The following is a 27,079-nucleotide window of genomic DNA, read 5'->3' as shown; positions in this document are numbered from 1 at the left end:
ATATTTACTTGTGTAAAATAAATAAAAAACGCATTTTTAAAATATGAAGTTTACGCATTTTTTCCTTCTACCCTGACATGAAATTTTCCATTGCAGGGAAATGAACTAGGGAAATTGGTGTTTTATAAACATTAACATGAAATGATTACAGATTAAGTTAACTTGCTAACCATCCTTTGATGTGTTAAGATACCATTAAAGTAGTACGGTCGTAGTCCCACGTCGCACCATTTAGGTACAAACTTGGATAATTATAGAATTAAGCCATATGACGTCACTTGCCGAAGTCGGGTCGCCTATGACATCCATACACTTACCTAATTTTTAATTTGGAACGCAGAATAGGCCTTAAAGAAAAATTGAAAAAATTTATTGCAAAATCACATTTAATTTGAATTTTCACATTATATTTTGCATTTCTAGACACGGAGTGTATTTTTACAATCAACGAACGTAAATTTAAAAAGTAGGTTTAGTGTGGATTTTGTATATATATTGAAAAAAAAAATTCTTTTAAAATTCTAAGCAGTGAGCAAAAAATTTCCATTGCTTGTACCAGTTTGTTTACTTTATCAATTTTTGGGACCTGTGCACCACCAAAAGGTTGTTTTGTAACTTGGTATAATTAAAACATAATATCGGGTTCGGCTGTTAAGTCGCGTTCGACTTAATCCCAATCCCATTCCGCTTCGTAACTAATTACGTTCGGATGACTATGGTGCAGTTAAGATAAGATAATTACCCCTTCGGATTATATAAAAAGCCCAACACGTCTAAATAAATCATTCAATTTCAATCGAACCTTCGACCATAATGGACCGTTTTGAATCGTCCACTTCTGAGTCTTATTTCCCGCGAACGTCTTCACCGGAGCGGAAAAATGTCAGTTCCGATGACGATAAGAAGTATAAAATTTTTGTTAAAGTCCTGGAACAACCTCGGAAATATTTCCGTCTAAGTGGGATCCCAGAGTATAAAGGGGGTCTTCTCTGCGGGAACGTGGTGATGAGGAAGTGATCTCTGTGTGATGGAACGAGGTGACAATTTACCTAAATTCTAGGTATTCCGGAACAAACCCTAAAGACTACGCAAGTCTAAGTACAGGAACAGGATCAACATGATTGTTTGTCCAACCATGAAGAACGGAATCGTATGATGAACGAAATCCCAGTGTTTATTGTTTGCTTTGCATGATTGTAATTAATTATAATAAAATAATATATAATAAAGTTGTAAATTACTACCACCATTTTCATTCATATTCCCAGTATCCAAGTATCTTCAACACGTTCTTCTATCGAAAAGACTATAAGAGTCATTCAAAATAACAGATTAAGTTGGGTTAATCATATCGAGGCAGTTTGCAAGAAACTGAACAGCGGATATAATGGCGTTTAAAACCTCAGGGTTTCGCTTCTAATATGCGTCAGCCATACGAGTTGGCCCTAACACAAAATTTTCTTGGAAGCGGTCTAAGCTTCGATTAGATTAAGTGAAAAGTTTCGTTGTAATTTCTGCGCCTAAGGAAATGGAGAAATACGAGAAAACAATGCTGAACACGAAATTCGATTTCAGATTCTTCATGTACGAGAAAATCTAAGAAACTTCAATTTTATTTCACGAATTTTGAATTGACTTTTTTGCAGATGTTTAGGATATGGACTGATTGACAGTCACGTATAACATAAAACCTGTCCGGACTTTAAAGTTAATCCAATGGAAAATTGAATATTCTAAAATAGATAATTATGACACCCTTTCTGCTAACTTTTATAGTTTAAAAATACTTTCGAAAGTAAAAAATTAACTTTATAATTTAATACAATATTAAAATATAACATTCGATAAAATAATTAATAATATAAGATATATTGAATGTTTCATATTATTAAGAATGAAAAAAGTCAATGAAATTGAAATATAAATGTAAATATGCTTATGCAATGAGCAGAAAATATTGTAAAATTACCATTACTTTTACCAGTTTGTTTACTTTATCAATTTTCGACCGTAATATCGGGATGGACCATTAAGTCCCATTCGACTTAAATGCAGCTTACCTGCATTTGCAACTAATTACGTTAGGATTACTATGGTACAGTTAATAATATGATAATAATAATAATAATAATAATATAATCTTTATTAAGCATTATGCTACATCAAAAATACAAAATACAAATTCTAAATATTACCTCTTCGGATTATATATAAAGCCCAACACGTCCAAATAAATCATTCAATTTCAATCGAACCTTCGACCATAATGGACCGTTTTGAATCGTCCACTTCCGAGCCTCATTTCCCGAGAACGTCTTCGCCGGAGCGGCAAAATATCAGTTGCGATGACGATAAGAAGTACAAAATTTTTGTTAAAGTCCTGGAGCAACCTCGGAAATATTTCCGTCTCAGTGGGATCCGAGAGTACAAAGGAGGTCTTCTCTGCGGGAACGTAGTGATGAGGAAGTGATCTCTGCGTGATAGAACGACTTGACAATGTACCTAAAGTCTAGGTATTCCGGAACAGGCCCTAGAGACTACGCAAGACACAACGACAGGATCAACATGGTTGATTGTCCATCCAAGACGAACGGAATCGCACGATGAACGCAATCCAAATGTATCTTGCTTGCTTTGCATGATTGTAGAGATATAATAAAATTTACCATTTTCTCTAATATTTCTGTTTTTGTAATTAAAAATAAAATAATAGAGTAATTTTTTCGGATTTTTTCAGTGTCTGATTGCCGGTATAACTAAATATTTAATGTACTTTGGTAAAATGTGTAATTACGTTCTCCTTTGGCATATAGGTGGTCAATGATCTAGTGTTTTATTTGACAAAAAAAATCAAGGCACCTGGAGGTAACTTAAAAAGTTTTCATTTCACGACCACCCGAAAATTTACGTTCCCGGGGGCATTAATTTGCGAAAAAGGAAGGCCACCGTTTCATTTTTATTTGATAATATTCGCGTCTACGGTTCTACGACTAACTTCGTTTAATTTATAACCGCTTTTTTATCTGGCGCGACCTGCTCGAATTTAAATCCCGGTATATATATTACGACAACACAGACGGAAGTGAACTTCTACTACAATTTTATGCAAACGACTTGCATCCTCGCATTTGTGTTCGCTCTAGAAAATATTTTTTAGGTTAGGACTTACCAAAGAACTTAATCATTTTGGCTAAACAAAACAACCTAGTTTGAGGCACCCGCTGAACATGTGTTTTTTTTTACTAATCGAAACAAAGATGTGAATAAAATCATTAAAAAATAATCATATGAAGAGTTTCTTTATTTTTTTATATTTATACATTTGGTAGAATGTCATTCTTGTCAAAACATGTCATTAATTTAATTTCAATCTAGTGGTCGGCTTGTGTTTTGTTAAAACAAAAACAATAAACAATTGTAGCTAGTGCAAAAGCTGTTTATTTGTCGCAGAAAGCAAGAAATTCATGGCTGCTGTGTCCTAATTCAAAAAATACTTCGACTTTTAATCGATTATGAAGTCGATCTAACAAGTGCAAAAAATAAGTTCAGATTTAATTATTTGAAGTAGTCAGTTTAAATTTCATTATGTTATTGTAAAGCTTTTAAATTTAATGCAAAGATACAATTTGCACTTGTGCAAAAAGTAAAGCATTTACATTTATTTGATTGAGTAAAGTAATTATTTTCTTATCATTGCTTCTTAACAAGACGGAGTTAAAAAAAGTATGATAGAGACCATTATACATGGTGACTACTGAAAGGTTGTATCGCAAAGTTCGGATAAATTGCGGTGATAATTTCTTAAAATGTTTCGTATTTCCGTTTTTGACACCTACAAACCTCACATTATTACTAAATTAGGATCAGGCCAATTTGCATGCAATAGAAAGTCGAGGTTTTTGCTTAGTCGAACTTGCTGACGTTTCGCCAATCATCCTGTTGGCTTCTCCAGAGCTTGAATGAAGCTGGCTCGTATTTTACTTTGTACCCGCTTATACATTCTTTTGAGCGATGCTAAATGAGGCGCATAAATACCATCTCGGATGACTGATTCCCATATTGGTGACAGATAGAGACCTGAGTCGCGGTTAAGATTGTTAGGTTGTTTATAGGTTTCTGTAGACTCTCTGATTTTTCGTTGATTTCGTTGGTTGGTTAGAATTTTGGTTAGGTTTGATAACCGATGATTTTTGGGCCGGATTGTGATGTGACCATACATTAAGTATCGGTCTGTGTGCGTTGGTTTTTTGTAAACACAATGGCCCAATGTCAGGTCCGATTTGCTATTGATAAGAATATCTAAGAATGGAAGGTTATTATAAGTTTCCAACACAATGTTAAAACGTATGTGAGGGTGTACAGAGTTTAAATGTCTTAGAAAATCTACTAGGGTTTTTTGACTATGAGGCCAAATAACAAACATTTTGCAAAACAGGTAGTTTATTACAATAATAAATATACTAATAATTATACATGATTATAATTATAGAGATGCGCGGTTAATTGAGATATTAAATATTCTGGGATCCAGTAAATAAAAACTTACATAGAAGTAAGAACAATACGAGAATCGATAAATTGCAATAAATGTTAATATTAAAAAAAAATTTTTTTTATTATTATTATGAGTATTAATATGTATCAGTATCAAATACATTCGTTGAAGTCCAGAGAAATAATAAGGGGCTCTACAGTGTTTTGTAGCGTGGTATTAGCTTCCCACATTCTTGTTTTCATTTCAATAACAAACAAAGCAAACCAACCTGTAATAAAGTTTTATTTGGAATTATTTTCTTTGTTTGTAGTTTGAATTTTCGATTTCCGCGGTAGTTACAATTAAAATTGCACGCATTAGGACCTCGTCTTTCATAAAATATTTCAACATCATAATATCCAATATCTAACCCTTGTTCAGGTAAAATTAGGATATAGTGTGCCGGCTACGCTTCAAGGGTAGTAGGTTTATTCGTTATCGAAATCCAAATAATTTAAACGACTCGGGGTGCGTAGATTGTTGTTCCGTGATATCCAACCAAAACCAAGTATAACCGGCGGTCCGTACTTGAATTAAAATTGATCCAAAAAGTTAACTTTTGCTAGAATATTTATTTTTGCAAAATAAATAAAATCCCAATCTTAAAATATTTTTGAAAGCTTACTCATTTTTTCCTTCTACCGTGACCTGAAAATTTCCGTTGCAAGGATATTAACAAGGGAAATTGGTGTTTTATAATCACAACGTTAACCGGACGCCATAGGCAAAACAATGTTTGACTGCAAATAAGTTATCGTCGTCGCTCAGACATTGAATATGGATTCATCCAAGTCTTGCAGCTTAAGGCAAAAGTCTCACTTTTCTGAAATATAAATACGTACTACAACATGAATTGCTACATTTACGAATGTAATTCACAGAAAGATAAAGAAAGAAAGAGAAATAAAGTCAGTGCAATTCAAGCTGTGACACAAGAAAAATATGGAATAAACCATTACATTAAAAGTCATTATTGCAGATTAAGATGGTCTGCTAAATGTCGTATGGTGTATCAAGATAGCCAAAGAAAAGTTTTTTCGACATGGATCTCAGGTTAATATTATCAGCCAACGTTTAATTATTATTATATATATTATGTTTAATTATTATTACGTCATAGCGATCCAAATCTGTTCTCACCATTTAGGTACAAAATTGGATAATTGAATAAACGTCAGGTCGCCTATGACGACATCAGTGCTACGGCAAAGTGCAGGTTGGGTAGCACTCTCTGTTTAACACATCCAACCTCCACAACAAAAGGTTGAATCTAATTGCACTTATTTTTAAAAATTGTTGTCTTAAGATTCTAAGCAGTGGCCAAAAAATATTGTAAAATTACGATTACTTTTACCAGTTTGTTTACTTATCAGTTTTCGGCCCAGTGCACCTAAAACGTAATATCAGGAACGACCGTTAAGTCCCATTGCAACTTACCTGCAATCCAATTGCGCTCGGTACCTAATTACACTGGGATTACTATGATGCAGTTAATAAGATAATTACATGTTTGGATTATAATTCATATAAAATATTTTATTACAATAAAAATATTGTAAATTGTGGTACTCTAAATAATGCCTCTTGATTCATACTACATGTTTACTACAATTTTATTAAAATATCTACAGTGGTATTACAGATATAAAAAAATATATTTTATTTTTGAAAAGTGCGCCATCTATTTCCGCAAAACCTATATGATATATTTATACATTTTTCCAAGTATCTGAGAACTTAAGACCTTTAGGAGATATGTTCATTTCAAGATTTCTTTTTAGAATGGACCCACAAAACGCCCCATTAATTAATGACATTCAATTAGAAAACGCCCTGTATACCGCTATGTAAATTCGAGCTAGTCACGCAGGATATAAAAAGCCGTTATAAATTCGCGTGTTCGCGAAGTTTAAACTTTTTCATCTTCTTAGGTTACCTCAAGAGGCGCTGATTTTTTTTTGTTAAATAGATCACTGACCACCTGTATACCAAAAGAGAACGTAATCTTACCTATTTTATTAAAATAAATTAAATATGTAATTATAAATACAGTCTTATCTAAAAATGCAGCTGCACATTTAAAAATGTTATAGAACATTACACTAACGCTAACGTAAATTTGAAAAGTAGGTTTAGTATAGATTTTGTAAATATATTTTTACAAAAAATTGTTGTCTTAAGATTCTAAGCAGTGACCAAAAAATATTGTAAAATTACGATTACTTTATTACTTTTACCAGTTTGTTTACTTTATCAATTTTCGGCCGTGTGCACCTAAAACGTAATATCGGGATTGACCGTTAAGTCTTTACCTGTAATCCAATGGCACTTAGCAACTAATTACCATGGTGTAGTTAATAATATGATTACCTTCTCGGATTATATATAAAGCCCAACAGGTCTAAGAATAAATCATTAAATTTCTATCGATCCTTGGACCATAATGGACCGTTTTGAATCGTCTACCTCTGAGTCTCATTTTCCGAGAACGTCTTCACCGGAGCGAAAAAATGTCAGTTGCGATGACGATAAGAAGTACAGAATTTTTGTTAAAGTCCTGGAGCAACCTCGGAAATATTTCCGTCTCAGTGGGATCCGAGAGTACAAAGGAGGTCTTCTCTGCGGGAACTTAGTGATGAGGAAGTGATCTCTGCGTGATGGAACGACTCGACAATTTACCTAAGAGATCTAGGTATTCCCGAACAGGCCCTACTAGACAGTACGCAAGCCCAGGTATAGCTACGGATTGTCCAACCAAGAAGAACGTAATCAAATGATGAACGAAATCCAGATGTATATTATTTGTTTTGATTGTAGATGTATATCAATTATAATAAAATAATATTTAATAAAATTTTAAATATCTACCACTATTTTCTCTAATTTCTCGCAGTGTTCTTAAATATTTCCGATGCTACACCCGACGCGATTCAATAGTTCACAATAATGACAAGTGCGAGTGATACTAAGAACAAATTAGAATTATTAAAAATAATTACTGAACTTCAAAGCAGTACAATCAATTAGTTTTTATTTTATATTTCAAGAAATCGCAGCCAGATACGAAAAAAAAATTTAGATATAAAAAAGTCGCTTTCTTTTTAATTCAATTGGTAAAAACGTGAGTGGTGCCCATTTTTAATCAAAAATATTCTATGGGGTGCCTCTCGGGACCCCACTGCACTACATAGTTTTAATTTAATTAACACACGCAAGTTTATTTAAGATATTCATTCAATCAATGGCCTTTTGTGTTTTACCGTGATATAATTGTATTTGGTTCCATTATTGCAGCAATAGTACTTTGTGACAATACCACATTCATTTTTGAATGGCGACCACATTTTTACGTATCGTAATATTCCAGAAAAAATACTTGGATTCCTTCACAATACGGTGCCATTTTGGATTCATCCAAGTAAAATACATCATTTCCTCATCACTACGTTGCCGGGACGGAAATATTTCCGAGATTGCTTCAGGACTTTAACAAAAATTTTGTACTCCTTATCGTCATCGCAACCGACATTTTTCGGCTCCGGTGAAGACCTTCTCGGGAAATGAGACTCAGAGGTAGACGATTCAAAACGGTCCATTATGGTCGAAGGATCTATTGATATTGAATGATTGAATTAGAAGTGTTGGACTTTATATATAATCCGAAGAGGTAATTATCTTATTACCTGCACTACAGTAACCCCAACGTAATTAGTTGCTAAGTGCCATTGGATTGCAAGTAAGCTGCATTTAAGTCGAATGCGACTTAACGTTCGATCCCGATATTACGCTTTAGGTACATAGGGCGAGTACGGATGCTCCAAGGACAGTACGGTGCTCCAAGCAGAGTATGGGTGCTCCAAGGAAAGTACGGGTGCTAAACAGAGGGTACGGGTGCTCCAAGGACCGTATAGGTGCTCCAAGGACAGTACGGTGCTCCAAGAAGAATATGGGTGCTCCAAAGAGAATACCACCGGTGCTCCAAGGAGAGTACTGGTGCTCCAAGGGGAGTACGGATCCTCCAAAGAGAGTACGGGTGCTCCAAGGACACTACAAAGTTTCGGCGCATAACCTGACAGTGGCATAATTCCGAATACGAGTCGAGAAATTTATTAACACTTTAAAGAGTGAATAGAACGGTAAAGATAACAAAAGCTAAATGATTAAAGACTTTACCTCGGTGGATATTCTTGAGGGTGAAAGCTTGGTGGGCAGCAGTTAGCCGTCAAATCCTCTTGCAGAGTAAGTGTGGGCAGTTCTCCAAAAGAACCAAAAATACGAACAGCAACGGAATCACCAAATCTCTGATAACACATCCAAGTGAATTTAACCCTATATCCGCAAAGCGATCGCTGAGGAAAAAGCCGGTAGGTTAATCACTTTCGCTTCTACCAAACAAGAGGAAAACGATACGATTCCACGCATGTCGCTCGGAGCCAGGAGTGAGAAAGATAAATATAGTACCTCCTCAACTATTCGAGAGAGATGCAGGAACGGAGAGAAATCGGGGAACTTGGTGCATAAGGCCATACGCCCAGTCATGCTAGCGGTACGAATTTATTTCGCGAACGAATTATTTATTTAAAGAAAATGTGTACATATTTATTCCGCTGTCGGATTAAATTAATTCTTTTTTGATAAAAGGGTATACTTTTAAGGAAACCATTAATTAGGAAGTGAGTATTTGAAAGATTAGTAATAACAGCAAAATAAAGCGAATTAAATTACGACTTTCTTAGCCTGGTAGCAGTGCCGTAGAAGTCAGAGCAAAATAGGTGTTCGCCGGTGAGGCAGAAAAAAAGAAATCGCTTAGAATTTTTTTATTTTTTATATCTTGCGCGACCAGCTCTAATTTAAATCGCGGTATACAGGGCGTTTTCTAATTGAATGTCAATAATGAATGGGGCGATTTTTGGGCCCATTTTAAAAAGAAAATATCAAAATAACGTATTTCCTAAACGTCTTCAGTTCTCAGATACTTGGAAGAAAGTATAAATATATCATGGTAAAACACAAAAGATATTCTACACATAAGGTTGTCCTGAAATAGGTGGTGACGTTTTTTCTAGATATTTTAATAAAATTTGACAAACATGGCATCAAAAGGCATTATTCAGGGAACCACAATTTATAATATTTTATATAATTTATAATCCGAACACGTAATTAGCTTATTAACTGCATCATAGTAATCCCAACGTAATTAGTTACCAAATACAATTGGATTTCAGGTAACGACCATTTTAGTCGAATTGGACTTAACGGTCCATCCAGATATTACGTTTTAATTACTGGAACTTACAATAACAACCTTTAGACAAAGTGGTGCATGGGGCCGAAAATTGTTAAAATAAACAAACTAATAAAATTCTTAGAATTCTAATAATACAATTTTTTTAAAAATATATTTACAAAATCCATACTGAACCTAATTTTCAAATATACGTAAGTTAATAGTAAAAATACACCCAGTGTGTATGTAAATTTACAATAAAATTATACGTTAGCTTGTCAACATGTAAAATATAATGTCAAAATTTTAGCAAATTTTACCAATTATATTGACGAATCAGGCCACGTGATCACTGTCCGCCCATTTTTCAATTGTCCTTTTTAGTCCAATTCTGGATTCCAAACTAAGAACTATGTGGATGTAATTAGATTCAATCTTTGCTATGGAAGTTATGCTGCGTAGCACAGACGTCGTCATAGACGACCTGACGTCGGCAGCTGACGTCATAGGGTTTCTTAACCTAAACTGGACTACAACCGTACTTTTTTTTGGTATCTAAATACATCAAAGGATGGTTTTTCTTTTCCGAGTTAATATCCTTGCAACGGAAATTTTCAGGTCCGGGTAGAAAGAAAAAATGCGTAAGCTTTCAAAAATATTTTAGGAATGCGTGTTTTATTCATTTTGAAATCCAACTATTTTTTTATGTATGTTTTGTTATTTACTATAGTTAAGATTAACGTAATATTAACATGACCATAATTTATTTGTGGTCAAAAATTGGTTGGCCTGTGACGTTGTCGTAAAGCAAGCCTTTCTAGCGTTTTAGGTATTATTATCGTATAAATTGTGTAAATTAAAAATGATTGTGGTATTGTCACAAAATATTTAAAACGTTTTAAAAAAATTAAAATTATTCATACGCTTCCTGGATAACGGAAATTATCAAATTGATGGAAAAACTAAGAAATCGAGTTTTTAAAACGTTTAAGCTTACGAAACTTTCTGCTCACTATCTGTTATACCAGATCAGCGAAACGCTGCAAAAAAGGCTTATCTGCGTCATAAATTTGAAAATTCTAATTCGAGGGATACGTGGTCAGAGGTAAAAGGACTTAATAAAACCAAGTTTAAAAAAAATATTCTACCAATGATCTGAATCAGTTCTCTGTCGAAAATAATAAAATACCAGATCAGGAATCAATCAATTTCTATGAGAAATATCACGTACAAAATTTCGATCAAGAGCTACTTCTTATGTTGGCCACAGGGGACGAAATATTTCACATAAAAAAATTTAATATTACTCTAATTTCCCGATACAACGTGTTAAACTTAAAAATAATTTAATAATAGAAGACTCATTTAGGATTTAATTAAATCAAAATTTTGTAATGCTGTGGTGTCCCGGGACTCACCCCGTATATAAAAAATGGGCACCACTTTTTGACCAATTTATTATTTTTTCAAATCAAGAATAAAAAGTGCAACTTTATTGTACCGCTTTGGACTTTAGTAATTATTTTTAATAATTCTAATTTGTTTTTGATGTGAGTCGAAAGCTTAAAGCATATTTTAATAAGGTTTCGCTTGTTCATAATTAAATATGTAATTATTGCCAATTATTGAATCGTTTCGGGTAAGTAGAGAAAATAGTAGCAGATGTTTCAAATTTTATTATATAATATTTGATTATAATTAAATGCATCTACAACAATGTAAAAAAAATAATATACATCAGGATTTTGTCCATCATGCGATTCCGTCCTTCTTGGCTGCATAATCAACCATGTTGACCCTGTTGCTGGCTTGCGTAGTCCCTAGAAGCACAACTCCAGGACCTGTTCCGGAATACCTAGATCTTAGGTAATTTGTCGCTTCCATCTATCAAACAGCGATCATTTCCTCATCACTAGGTTCCCGCAGAGAAGTCCTCCTTTGTACTCCCGGATCCCACTGAGACGGAAATATTTCCGAGGTTGCTCCAGGACATTAACAAAAATTCTGTACTTCTTATCGTCATCGCAACTGACATTTTCCCGCTTCGGTGAAGACGTTCTCGGAAAATGAGACTCAGAAGTAGACGATTGAAAACGGTCCATTATGGTCGAAGGTTAGATTGAAATACAATGATTTATTTAGACGTAGTGGGATTTATATATAATCCCAAGAGGTAATTATATCACCTGCACCATAGTAATCCCCATGTAATTAGTTGCTAAGTGGAATTGGATTGCAGGTAAGCTGCACTTAAGTCGAATTGGACTTAACGATCGATTCCGATATTACGGCCGAAAATTGATAAAGTAAACAAACATTTTTTATTATATTTACAAAATCCATACGAAAACTGCTTTCCAAATTTACTTTAGCCAGTGGTGACGTGTCTATTCAAATTTACAATAAAATTTTACGTTAGCTTATCAAGATGCAAAATATAATGAGAAAATTGAAATTACATATGATGTTTCATGGAATCTAGCAAATTTTGCGTGAGCATTGTCCGTCTATTTTTCAATTTCCTTTTAAGGCCTATTCTGCTTGAAGCATTAAAAATTAGGGCTGGTATGTAACAGGCCTTTTAAATAAGGGCATGGATGTTATTAGATTCAATCTGTACTATCGACGGTATGATATGTGTCCATAGACATCGTGATAGACGACCAGACGTGGGAAAGTGACGCCATAAGGCTTATTTTCATAATTACCCGATTTTGCACCTAAATGGTGCGAACGTCGGCTGATTATTTAATATAAATTGGACTACGACCGTAATTTTTTGGGTATCTTTACACCAAAGTATAGTTAGCAAGTTAACTTAATCTGTGATAATTTCTTTTTAATGTACTATGTGTAATTTCTTTTAATATACTTGCAACGGACATTTTCAGGTCAGGGTAGAAGGAAAAATGCCTATGCTTTCAAAAACATTTTAAGAATGTGTTTTTATTTATTTTGCAAACCAACGATTTTTTTTCTCGAACATAGGTAAAACATATCCATAACCACAATTAAGGTTATGGTTGTTTTGTAATTTAAGTGTAGCCAAAATCAACATGACGATAATTTATTTGCTGTCCAAAATTGTTTTGCCTATGAGTTCCGTCTAACGTTGTCGTAAAACAAGCATTTTAGGTATCATTAGTGTATAAATTGACGTTAACACTTTTTACATTAAAGGTAGAAATAGTGGCCACATGCAACGTCGGAGTACGTAAAGATTTGTTGTGCTTCCGATTTGAATGGCTTTCTTGTAAACAGAAGCTGTTGCAATGGCGTTTTGTGTTGGGCACGTGAATATCTGCCATAACAATATTAAAATTAAAAATTATTTGTTGTGTTGTCACAAAATCTTATTCTCACGACAATACATTGAAGCACAAAAGGTATTCGACACACCTGTATGCCTCGAAATTAGTTTCGAATAATTTCAGAGATGATCCTGACATATTTATGTACCCAAAGCAAACCAACCGGTAATAAAGTTTAATTTGGAATTATTTTCTTCATAATATCCCTTGTTCAGGTAAAATTAGGATATAGTGTGCCGGCTACGCTCCAAGGGTAGTAGGTTTATTCGTTATCGAAATCCAAATAATTTAAACGACTCGGGGTGCGTAGATTGTTGTTCCGTGATATCCAACCAAAACCAAGTATAACCGGCGGTCCGTACTTGAATTAAAATTGATGGAAAAAGTTAACTTTTGCTAGAATATTTATTTTTGTAAAATAAATAAAATCCCAATCTTAAAATATTTTTGAAAGCTTACTCATTTTTTCCTTCTACCGTGACCTGAAAATTTCCGTTGCAAGGATATTAACAAGGGAAATTGGTGTTTTATAATCACAACGTTAACCGGACGCCATAGGCAAAACAATGTTTGACTGCAAATAAGTTATCGTCGTCGCTCAGACATTGAATATGGATTCATCCAAGTCTTGCAGCTTAAGGCAAAAGTCTCACTTTTCTGAAATATAAATACGTACTACAACATGAATTGCTACATTTACGAATGTAATTCACCGAAAGATAAAGAAAGAAAGAGAAATAAAGTCAGTGCAATTGAAGCTGTGGGCCTAATGGAAAAAACAGACACAAGAAAAATATTACATTAAAAGTCATTATTGCAGATTAAGATGGTCTGCTAAATGTCGTATGGTGTATCAAGATAGCCAAAGAAAAGTTTTTTCGACATGGATCTCAGGTTAATATTATCAGCCAACGTTTAATTATTATTATATATATTATGTTTAATTATTATTACGTCATAGCGATCCAAATCTGTTCTCACCATTTAGGTACAAAATTGGATAATTGAATAAACGTCAGGTCGCCTATGACGACATCAGTGCTACGGAAAAGTGCAGGTTGGGTAGCACTCTCTGTTTAACACATCCAACCTCCACAACAAAGGTTGAATCTAATTACACTTATTGAAAAGGCCTGCTACACACAGCCCTAATGCAAATGCTAAAATGCAACTGCCCAAAAATGTTATAAAACATTACACTAACGCTAACGTAAATTTGCAAAGTTGGTTTTGTTTAGATTTTGTAAATATATATTTTTTTAAAATTGTTGTCTTAAGATTCTAAGCAGTGGCCAAAAAATATTGTAAAATTACGATTACTTTTACCAGTTTGTTTACTTATCAGTTTTCGGCCCAGTGCACCTAAAACGTAATATCGGGAACGACCGTTAATTCCCATTGCAACTTGCCTGGAATCCAATTACGCTCGGTACCTAATTACACTGGGATTACTATGATGCAGTTAATAAGATTTGATGTTTGGATTATAAATCATAAATCATATAAAATATTTTATTACAATAAAAATATTGTAAATTGTGGTACTCTAAATAATGCCTCTTGATTCATACTACATGTGTGCCAAATTTTATTAAAATATCTACAGTGGTATTACAGATATTTAAAAATATATTTTATTTTTGAAAAGTGCGCCATCTATTTCCCCAAAACCTATATGATATATTTATACATTTTTCCAAGTATCTGAGAACTTAAGACCTTTAGGAGATATGTTCATTTCAAGATTTCTTTTTAGAATGGACCCAAAAAACGCCCCATTAATTAATGACATTCAATTAGAAAACGCCCTGTATACCGCTATGTAAATTCGAGCTAGTCACGCAGGATATAAAAAGCCGTTATAAATTCGCGTGTTCGCGAAGTTTAAACTTTTTCATCTTCTTAGGTTACCTCAAGAGGCGCTGATTTTTTTTTGTTAAATAGATCACTGACCACCTGTATACCAAAAGAGAACGTAATCTTACTTATTTTATTAAAATAAATTAAATATGTAATTATAAATACAGTCTTATCTAAAAATGCAGCTGCACATTTAAAAATGTTATAGAACATTACACTAACGCTAACGTAAATTTGAAAAGTAGGTTTAGTATAGATTTTGTAAATATATTTTTACAAAAAATTGTTGTCTTAAGATTCTAAGCAGTGACCAAAAAATATTGTAAAATTACGATTACTTTATTACTTTTACCAGTTTGTTTACTTTATCAATTTTCGGCCGTGTGCACCTAAAACGTAATATCGGGATTGACCGTTAAGTCTTTACCTGTAATCCAATGGCACTTAGCAACTAATTACCATGGTGTAGTTAATAATATGATTACCTTCTCGGATTATATATAAAGCCCAACAGGTCTAAGAATAAATCATTAAATTTCTATCGATCCTTGGACCATAATGGACCGTTTTGAATCGTCTACCTCTGAGTCTCATTTTCCGAGAACGTCTTCACCGGAGCGAAAAAATGTCAGTTGCGATGACGATAAGAAGTACAAGATTTTTGTGAATATCCTGCAACAGCCTCGGAAATATTTCCGGTTAAGTGGGATTCGAGAGTACAAAGGAGGTCTTCTTTGCGGGAACATAGTGATGAGGAAATGATCTCTGCTAGATGGAACTACGTGACAAATTACCTAAGAGATCTAGGTATTCCCGAACAGGCCCTACTAGACAGTACGCCAACCAAGAAGAACGTAATCAAATGATAAACGAAATCCAGATGTATATTATTTGTTTTGATTGTAGATGTATATTAATTATAATAAAATAATATATAATACAATTTTAAATATCTACCACCATTTTCTCTAATTTCTCCCAGTGTTCTTAAATATTTCCGATGCTGCACCCGACGCGATTCAATAGTTCACAATAGTGACAAGTGCGAGTAATACTAAGAACAAATTAGAATTATTAAAAATAATTACTGAACTTCAAAGCAGTACAATCAATTAGCTTTTATTTTATATTTCAAGAAATCGCAGCCAGATACGAAAAAAAAAATCAATTGGTAAAAACGTGAGTTTTGCCCATTTTTAATCAAAAATATTCTATGGGGTGCCTCTCGGGACCCCACTGCACTACATAGTTTTAATTTAATTAAATCCTAAATAAGTCTCCTATCACAACACGCAAGTTTATTTAAGATATTCATTCAATCAATCGCCTTTTGTGTTTTACCGTGATATAATTGTATTTGGTTCCATTATTGCAGCAATCGTACTTTGTGACAATACCACATTCATTTTTGAATGGCGACCACATTTTTACGTATCGTAATATTCCAGAAAAAATACTTGGATTCCTTCACAATACGGTGCCATTTTGGATTCATCCAAGTAAAATACAAATATGAATTGCTATATTTATGGATGTAATTCGCGGAAAGATTGATGACCCAAGATTTCCATGCGTTTTCAGATAAAGTCAAAACAATTCAACATTATATTGTCTAATAACACTAGTTCAGGTAAATTTAGGGTAGAGTGTGCCGGCTAAGTCTAGTGGGTACATAATATAAAATATCTATTACTATGGAAGTTTATTGGAAATTGGAATTTTATACACTGCTGACTTGCAGATGTGCGTAAATTGCTTTTCTCTGGTATCCAACCAAAACCAAATATAACCAGCGGTCTGTACTAGTGAATATCTTTCACTTATAGTGACTACGTCATCTTTATAGCTATGTTTTACTACTTGAATTAGAATTGAGCCAAAAAGTTATTTTTCGAAAGAATATTTACTTGTGTAAAATAAATAAAAAACGCATTTTTAAAATATGAAGTTTACGCATTTTTTCCTTCTACCCTGACATGAAATTTTCCATTGCAGGGAAATGAACTAGGGAAATTGGTGTTTTATAAACATTAACATGAAATGATTACAGATTAAGTTAACTTGCTAACCATCCTTTGATGTGTTAAGATACCAATAAAGTAGTACGGTCGTAGTCCCACGTCGCACCATTTAGGTACAAACTTGGATAATTATAGAATTAAGCCATATGACGTCACTTGCCGAAGTCGGGTCGCCTATGACATCCATACACTTACCTAATTTTTAATTTGGAACGCAGAATAGGCCTTAAAGAAAAATTGAAAAAAATTATTGCAAAATCACATTTAATTTGAATTTTCACATTATATTTTGCATTTCTAGACACGGAGTGTATTTTTACAATCAACGAACGTAAATTTAAAAAGTAGGTTTAGTGTGGATTTTGTATATATATTGAAAAAAAAAATTCTTTTAAAATTCTAAGCAGTGAGCAAAAAATTTCCATTGCTTGTACCAGTTTGTTTACTTTATCAATTTTTGGGACCTGTGCACCACCAAAAGGTTGTTTTGTAACTTGGTATAATTAAAACATAATATCGGGTTCGGCTGTTAAGTCGCGTTCGACTTAATCCCAATCCCATTCCGCTTCGTAACTAATTACGTTCGGATGACTATGGTGCAGTTAAGATAAGATAATTACCCCTTCGGATTATATAAAAAGCCCAACACGTCTAAATAAATCATTCAATTTCAATCGAACCTTCGACCATAATGGACCGTTTTGAATCGTCCACTTCTGAGTCTTATTTCCCGCGAACGTCTTCACCGGAGCGGAAAAATGTCAGTTCCGATGACGATAAGAAGTATAAAATTTTTGTTAAAGTCCTGGAACAACCTCGGAAATATTTCCGTCTAAGTGGGATCCCAGAGTATAAAGGGGGTCTTCTCTGCGGGAACGTGGTGATGAGGAAGTGATCTCTGTGTGATGGAACGAGGTGACAATTTACCTAAATTCTAGGTATTCCGGAACAAACCCTAAAGACTACGCAAGTCTAAGTACAGGAACAGGATCAACATGATTGTTTGTCCAACCATGAAGAACGGAATCGTATGATGAACGAAATCCCAGTGTTTATTGTTTGCTTTGCATGATTGTAATTAATTATAATAAAATAATATATAATAAAGTTGTAAATTACTACCACCATTTTCATTCATATTCCCAGTATCCAAGTATCTTCAACACGTTCTTCTATCGAAAAGACTATAAGAGTCATTCAAAATAACAGATTAAGTTGGGTCAATCATATCGAGGCAGTTTGCAAGAAACTGAACAGCGGATATAATGGCGTTTAAAACCTCAGGGTTTCGCTTCTAATATGCGTCAGCCATACGAGTTGGCCCTAACACAAAATTTTCTTGGAAGCGGTCTAAGCTTCGATTAGATTAAGTGAAAAGTTTCGTTGTAATTTCTGCGCCTAAGGAAATGGAGAAATACGAGAAAACAATGCTGAACACGAAATTCGATTTCAGATTCTTCATGTACGAGAAAATCTAAGAAACTTCAATTTTATTTCACGAATTTTGAATTGACTTTTTTGCAGATGTTTAGGATATGGACTGATTGACAGTCACGTATAACATAAAACCTGTCCGGACTTTAAAGTTAATCCAATGGAAAATTGAATATTCTAAAATAGATAATTATGACACCCTTTCTGCTAACTTTTATAGTTTAAAAATACTTTCGAAAGTAAAAAATTAACTTTATAATTTAATACAATATTAAAATATAACATTCGATAAAATAATTAATAATATAAGATATATTGAATGTTTCATATTATTAAGAATGAAAAAAGTCAATGAAATTGAAATATAAATGTAAATATGCTTATGCAATGAGCAGAAAATATTGTAAAATTACCATTACTTTTACCAGTTTGTTTACTTTATCAATTTTCGACCGTAATATCGGGATGGACCATTAAGTCCCATTCGACTTAAATGCAGCTTACCTGCATTTGCAACTAATTACGTTAGGATTACTATGGTACAGTTAATAATATGATAATAATAATAATAATAATAATATAATCTTTATTAAGCATTATGCTACATCAAAAATACAAAATACAAATTCTAAATATTACCTCTTCGGATTATATATAAAGCCCAACACGTCCAAATAAATCATTCAATTTCAATCGAACCTTCGACCATAATGGACCGTTTTGAATCGTCCACTTCCGAGCCTCATTTCCCGAGAACGTCTTCGCCGGAGCGGCAAAATATCAGTTGCGATGACGATAAGAAGTACAAAATTTTTGTTAAAGTCCTGGAGCAACCTCGGAAATATTTCCGTCTCAGTGGGATCCGAGAGTACAAAGGAGGTCTTCTCTGCGGGAACGTAGTGATGAGGAAGTGATCTCTGCGTGATAGAACGACTTGACAATGTACCTAAAGTCTAGGTATTCCGGAACAGGCCCTAGAGACTACGCAAGACACAACGACAGGATCAACATGGTTGATTGTCCATCCAAGACGAACGGAATCGCACGATGAACGCAATCCAAATGTATCTTGCTTGCTTTGCATGATTGTAGAGATATAATAAAATTTACCATTTTCTCTAATATTTCTGTTTTTGTAATTAAAAATAAAATAATAGAGTAATTTTTTCGGATTTTTTCAGTGTCTGATTGCCGGTATAACTAAATATTTAATGTACTTTGGTAAAATGTGTAATTACGTTCTCCTTTGGCATATAGGTGGTCAATGATCTAGTGTTTTATTTGACAAAAAAAATCAAGGCACCTGGAGGTAACTTAAAAAGTTTTCATTTCACGACCACCCGAAAATTTACGTTCCCGGGGGCATTAATTTGCGAAAAAGGAAGGTCACCGTTTCATTTTTATTTGATAATATTCGCGTCTACGGTTCTACGACTAACTTCGTTTAATTTATAACCGCTTTTTTATCTGGCGCGACCTGCTCGAATTTAAATCCCGGTATATATATTACGACAACACAGACGGATGTGAACTTCTACTACAATTTTATGCAAACGACTTGCATCCTCGCATTTGTGTTCGCTCTAGAAAATATTTTTTAGGTTAGGACTTACCAAAGAACTTAATCATTTTGGCTAAACAAAACAACCCAGTTTGAGGCACCCGCTGAACATGTGTTTTTTTTACTAATCGAAACAAAGATGTGAATAAAATCATTAAAAAATAATCATATGAAGAGTTTCTTTATTTTTTTATATTTATACATTTGGTAGAATGTCATTCTTGTCAAAACATGTCATTAATTTAATTTCAATCTAGTGGTCGGCTTGTGTTTTGTTAAAACAAAAACAATAAACAATTGTAGCTAGTGCAAAAGCTGTTTATTTGTCGCAGAAAGCAAGAAATTCATGGCTGCTGTGTCCTAATTCAAAAAATACTTCGACTTTTAATCGATTATGAAGTCGATCTAACAAGTGCAAAAAATAAGTTCAGATTTAATTATTTGAAGTAGTCAGTTTAAATTTCATTATGTTATTGTAAAGCTTTTAAATTTAATGCAAAGATACAATTTGCACTTGTGCAAAAAGTAAAGCATTTACATTTATTTGATTGAGTAAAGTAATTATTTTCTTATCATTGCTTCTTAACAAGACGGAGTTAAAAAAAGTATGATAGAGACCATTATACATGGTGACTACTGAAAGGTTGTATCGCAAAGTTCGGATAAATTGCGGTGATAATTTCTTAAAATGTTTCGTATTTCCGTTTTTGACACCTACAAACCTCACATTGTTACTAAATTAGGATCAGGCCAATTTGCATGCAATAGAAAGTCGAGGTTTTTGCTTAGTCGAACTTGCTGACGTTTCGCCAATCATCCTGTTGGCTTCTCCAGAGCTTGAATGAAGCTGGCTCGTATTTTACTCTGTACCCGCTTATACATTCTTTTGAGCGATGCTAAATGAGGCGCATAAATACCATCTCGGATGACTGATTCCCATATTGGTGACAGATAGAGACCTGAGTCGCGGTTAAGATTGTTAGGTTGTTTATAGGTTTCTGTAGACTCTCTGATTTTTCGTTGATTTCGTTGGTTGGTTAGAATTTTGGTTAGTTTTGATAACCGATGATTTTTGGGCCGGATTGTGATGTGACCATACATTAAGTATCGGTCTGTGTGCGTTGGTTTTTTGTAAACACAATGGCCCAATGTCAGGTCCGATTTGCTATTGATAAGAATATCTAAGAATGGAAGGTTATTATAAGTTTCCAACACAATGTTAAAACGTATGTGAGGGTGTACAGAGTTTAAATGTCTTAGAAAATCTACTAGGGTTTTTTGACTATGAGGCCAAATAACAAACATTTTGCAAAACAGGTAGTTTATTACAATAATAAATATACTAATAATTATACATGATTATAATTATAGAGATGCGCGGTTAATTGAGATATTAAATATTCTGGGATCCAGTAAATAAAAACTTACATAGAAGTAAGAACAATACGAGAATCGATAAATTGCAAAAAATGTTAATATTAAAAAAAAATTTTTTTTATTATTATTATGAGTATTAATATGTATCAGTATCAAATACATTCGTTGAAGTCCAGAGAAATAATAAGGGGCTCTACAGTGTTTTGTAGCGTGGTATTAGCTTCCCACATTCTTGTTTTCATTTCAATAACAATTTCGGGTTTCAACGTCCATTTAAGAATTGGTTTCATACCCTTTCACTTGCTTCCAGTTCCATTTTACAGTTTTTAATTCACCGTAAAAAAGACACAGTACTGTTATATTTCTTATAAAGTGATTTCATAGACAGCAAATTTCATGCAAAAAGGGGTCCATTGTAATTTACAATCTCCAGTAGCGTCTTATATTTATTAACAGTAAAATTTATTTCATCAAGGTAGCGGAATGAAATGATTTTTATTTTAGACATTATTTTTTAAAATCTTAGTAACTATAACGAGTTTATTATTCTTCTGATGGCAGCTTCCATTCTCAATTATTACAGTTTTATTTCTTCTTGAACTTTGAACATGAATAATTTGCTCCTTTTTAAGAAGACGCAATTTGACTAATCCTATTCCCAGCGACAAATTGCAAATTCAAAACCATTCTTAAGAACATTGACAATAACTATAATTCTAATATAAACAACCCAATTAAGTCAATACGTTTACCTGCCACTGAACTACCTGTATGGAATGGTTATAAGACAAAGCTTTAGAGTTCAATAATCACGTATATATTTCTACCAGAAGCAGAAGGCTTTTACAACCAACCCCGTGATTAACTTTGCCTACTGTTTATTACCCCAAAACCGCAGCCCCTTATAGAACACCCTGCCGAGCAGACCCTTGCCCCTAACCATTCCAGGACCGTCCTTGGAATTTATCTACCTACACTCACAAGCGGGATGTTTTTCAATCTTCTTCGCAGAGCAATTCTTGAAACATGTACTTAAAAAAATAGTACAAAGTAACAATTTATTACGTTTCATGTCACTTGTTTTTATTGGTACTCCTACTTCCCGTTCTGAATTTCTTATAAAATTGTAAACACTCAAAACAATTTGTTTAGAATCCGAGGACGAATGGATCTGTTTGTTGAGGTAGTTCATCTGCTAAATTGTCAATAGATTTGTCTACCATCTCCACTTCGTCTTCAAATTCTGCGTTCTTTTCCTTGGGGAACACCTGTTAAAAAATGGACACCTTAATTTTTCAAAGAACCTTCCACAGACTACTGTAGTACTGCTTACAAAACTTCTTGATTCCTCTTACGTCGGTTTTTGCTGAGTCGTTAGCAAGTTCGACTCAGCAAAAACCGACGCAGGAGGAATCCAGAAGTTATGTCAAAAAGGAACCTTGTTCTTTATCTACCGTGAATATAATCTATAGTTTCAAAAGACACAAAAATACAAGAAGAAGAATGTTGTCAATCTACAGACACACAAGACAAAAGTGAGTATTTTCAAACTTACCTGTGAGATTAGAGTCCCTTACTCTTTGAAATATCCAGTGAAAACAGCCTCGCTGGGTCAAAGCTCGAGAATCAAATACATAAATACATACTTACTGGAAGGATGTTAAAATAAACACTTCTACTTATTCGAAAATACTCCGCAGCGTCAATGGTTAATCAAATTTCCATCAAAATTCTATTTACGTTTGAAATAAAAATTTCAAGTTTCTACAAATTTTCTTTACGGTCCATCTCATAATAAACATCTGTTTGCACTATATTTCTGGTCGCACAATAACTCCTTAGCGTTCATAGCGTCCCGAGCATAGTGAGCCAGTAACTTTTGTTCTTGTATTACGGACTTAAGGAAAAAATATTAGGTGCATCTTTGTTGGAAGGCAGTTAATTGCTGTTGGTGCCGTTGGGTTCCAATTTTAGGACTTTCGAATGCAAAACGGTAAACATTTTCCAGCAAACATGCTCAATTCAAAATTCCCGTTTGCAGGTGCCGTTCTTCTGCATCAACATCGTAGCAGCGTTCTGCAAGACCTGCATTCCGGACATCACTTTCAAAATCCTCACGTGGCTGGGGTACTCCAACTCCGCGTTCAATCCTATCATCTACTCGATCTTCAATACGGAATTTCGGGAGGCGTTCAAGCGAATCTTGACGGCACGGTACCCGGATTGGTGCAGATGCGGCTACCAATCGGTTTCTTTGAACAATGACAACAAATACGTGACGGATTACGGTACCAAAACGATCGTGGTGAACGCGAGAAGGAACGGTTCGTTTGGCGAGTTTTCTAGTGAACATATGAGCTGTGAATCGGTGAGGCAAACGAGAGTGAATTCGGCGGCCGATGTTTTGGGAGACGACGCGAACGTCATTTGACAGGACTACGACCATCTTCAGGACACCATGGTGTAGTACATCGACCGCGGATCCGACGCGTATCAGCAGCAATACATACAGGTTAGGCTCAGAGAGGGCCGCGAAGTGGACGAAGTTGGCCTTGTATAAACTACCTGTACATAGAGTTTATTTTATACTGGGAATCCAATGGACGTTTAGTCGTTAGAATTAAACGTCGATTTTTGTAAATACGTTTTGCGAATAGCTGATGCAAACAAGGGGGGAAAGCCACTGGGATATCGGGTTATTAATTTGAGGTCTCTAAATTAAAAAAAAAAGTATTTTCAGTAAGATACGAAAAGTAGAATGTATATCGATCCATAAATATCAAATAGGGGGTATTTTTTATTTATTTTTCTTGCTACAATGAGATATCGTGACGTATATAAACATAATCTCAACATACGATTTCAATGCGAAATTTTAAAGGCAAATCAGAAGCAACTTAAAACTTTTCAAATCTAATCTTTTTCAAAAACCCTCGAATAAACAGAAAAATGAAAAATTTATATAAATATATATACACTTTCTTTCCTTTAAATCGTTTAAATCGAACAGATAAATTATATTTATGCAGGGTGTTTCAAACCAATTTTTTTTTATCTAAAAACGAAAAGAGATAGTGTTACTATCATAAAACACACATTTTGTATATTTTTTCTCTATTTTTATATGATTGGAAGCTATTGAATTAGAGTACCCTAATCAATCTGCTTAACTAAATTTAAAGAAAAACTTAAGCAATCACATGTAAAAAAGTAACTTTTTTGCTCCCTACAATTTCCAAATAAAAAATATAATGAAAAGAATTGCTTGTCGAAAAAAAAAACATATTTTTGAAGTCAATTAATTGGATGTCATGTCAAAGAAAAAGCTTGTAAATAAAACATAAAACAAAAAATTCTTCTATCTTTCTATATAACAATCAAAATTTATCTTTTTGCATGTCATGACATAAAATTTGCTATTAAATATAGTTAGCAAGATTGATTGGGGTAGTCTAATTCAGTTCCCCTCCACGCGTTTAAAAAAAATAAAATTATATAGAGAAAGTGCGTAATAATACTTATATATTTTATGGTTCTATTCTCGTGTTTAAAAAAAGACACAAAAAAACAAAAGATAACCAATATCAAATCTAAGGAATACATGTAATATGTTCAACAGATTGAATCATGCTTTTATTATTGTTATGTTAATATAAATTTATTTATTTCAATTTATTATACAAACTGTGATTTTTTTGACTATTTATGAAATTTTTCGATATTTTATATTGAGTGAACTTAAACAGTAAATACCTAATTCTAATAACTCCCAGTTACTAACAGTAAACCCGTAACGAATAAAAAGTCTAGTCCTTGGATAGTTTATCGCCAAAAGAAATGAAAGCAATATACAGATAGTATAAATGGATAATTCGTATGGTCTGTTCATAGATATAAGAAAGGGACCAATTTCTTTTGAACGAATTATCCAAGGGTGGTCATTAACATACAATGCAACAAGATTATTACCTTAATTAATATTTAATAATTAATAATTAATTAATTAAAAATTACCTTAATTAATAATAATAATTTTGTTGCATTGTATGTTAATGACAACCCTTGGATAATCCGTTTAAAAGCAATTGGTCACTTTCTTATATCTATGGACAGATCATACACGGTATTTTTCAGTGGTTTCTCCCTCGAGATCAGTGTTATATACAAACGAACTCCGCCATACTGTGTGCATAGCCTACATATAAATCACATTCTAAGCGGGCACGAAAAGAATTACCCCATTGGAAACATGTATTTGCGTCGCATATTAATTTAATTATATGAACTATAATTTCGGGTTTATCTCGCTAGTCAGTTTTCTTAAATTTCTTATCAAAGTTCTTTTTTTATATATTAAAAATTTCTGGTAGTTGTGGATTAAACTGTCTTGATTATCCTAATCTGAATTTGCACTGGTGAAAAATTCGAGCTTATAAGTTGACATATCCAAATATATGACGTAACTAGAAGTGTCATCAATATGTAAAGTGGAGAATCAACTAGCTCGCTATTAATAATGTTTTGTATATGTTGGGTTCCTTGTTTCGATATGATGTTGTCGGTTGCAACCATAGTGCAGTGTAGAGTAGCGATTTTAGGTGTACAGGGTGTACAGAAATTATCTGCACATTCATTTCCAAAATTCCGCAAATTCCTGTTGAGCATTTTATCAATGTATCAGTCACAGCAAAATATTCGATAATATGAAAATTATACGTTTTCAAACTCAGAAAAATATGTAAGTTATTGTTTTATTTTTTACAAAACTTCTGGATTCCTCTTGCGTCGGGTTTTGCTGACGTTTCGCCAATCATCCCGTTGGCCTCTTCAGTCAAGCTCTGAAAAAACCGACCCAGGAGAAATCCAGAACTTTTGTAAAAAGTATTATACTAGCCTTTGGAAAAAAGTTATTGTTTTTGCTATCAAATTGTTGCTAGTGATAATATCATGCTACAACCTTCTAAATAATAACAGAAGTAATCTGAAACGGTATCGAAAGAAGACATCCTGTACATACTTGAAACACAGAAAGACTGACTGGTTTAAAAAAAAAGCTCCAATATCAAACTACATATTACAACTCTATTATAAAACGTAAATTTAAGTGTATAGGCAGTTTTCATTACATCTCTGAAACAAATTTATTATCATTATCCAAGAAATGAAGACCTCAACAGGTAAATTTTGTGTGGCTCACAACTGTTATCTTTGTTGTATCAGGACCCAAGTTGAATTACTAAAGCTTTTAAATAGTTATTTAAATTTTTGGTATAATTTCTATAAAATGGTTGGGGATGTGAGATGTTGCAAATGCGGAAGATGTAGTTAATGGATATTTAATTAAGCATTATTTCTATGAAATTTATTTAATCCCCCTACCTAACACTAATTAACATTGGGGATTGCATGATGATTCTTTGCACGGATAAAATGGTTTTAGTTTAAGGATGAAACTAATCCCCTTAATTTTAATTATTACATTCCTAGGTACTGCAGGATAATTATGTACTATTTGGGAGCAATATGAACAGGTACTTATTATTTTACAAAAAAAAACACGAAATTTGAAATTGGAATGTGTTACTATCCGACGTATAAAAATAATAACGTTTTTAAAAAAAACCAACGGCATCAATTTCGATTAAAAATTACCGTCAAACCTCCGATCGATAAACCTAACAAGAAAGAACCGGAAAGGTATGACTTATGACCTGACGTGAAATAAAAATCAGATGGTGGAAGTAACATAGG

General features: G+C 33.5%; 1 protein-coding gene across 1 annotated transcript in view; it reads left to right on the top strand.

The window, feature by feature from the left end:
• Positions 1 to 25,226, top strand: part of LOC132703158 (dopamine receptor 1) — a 296,590-nt gene extending 271,364 nt beyond the window's left edge. The window contains exon 8 of the mRNA XM_060672285.1: positions 23,370 to 25,226. Coding sequence (XP_060528268.1) covers positions 23,370 to 23,759 — 390 coding nt within the window. The 3' untranslated portion in view covers positions 23,760 to 25,226. The remainder of the gene's footprint in view (positions 1 to 23,369) is intronic.
• The last annotated feature ends 1,853 nt before the right edge of the window (positions 25,227 to 27,079 follow it).

Source organism: Cylas formicarius, unplaced genomic scaffold (assembly GCF_029955315.1).
Source record: "Cylas formicarius isolate icCylForm1 unplaced genomic scaffold, icCylForm1.1 PGA_scaffold_6__28_contigs__length_40554024, whole genome shotgun sequence".
Classification (NCBI taxonomy): Eukaryota; Metazoa; Arthropoda; class Insecta; order Coleoptera; family Brentidae; genus Cylas; species Cylas formicarius.
This window is presented reverse-complemented; position numbering and strand designations above follow the sequence as displayed.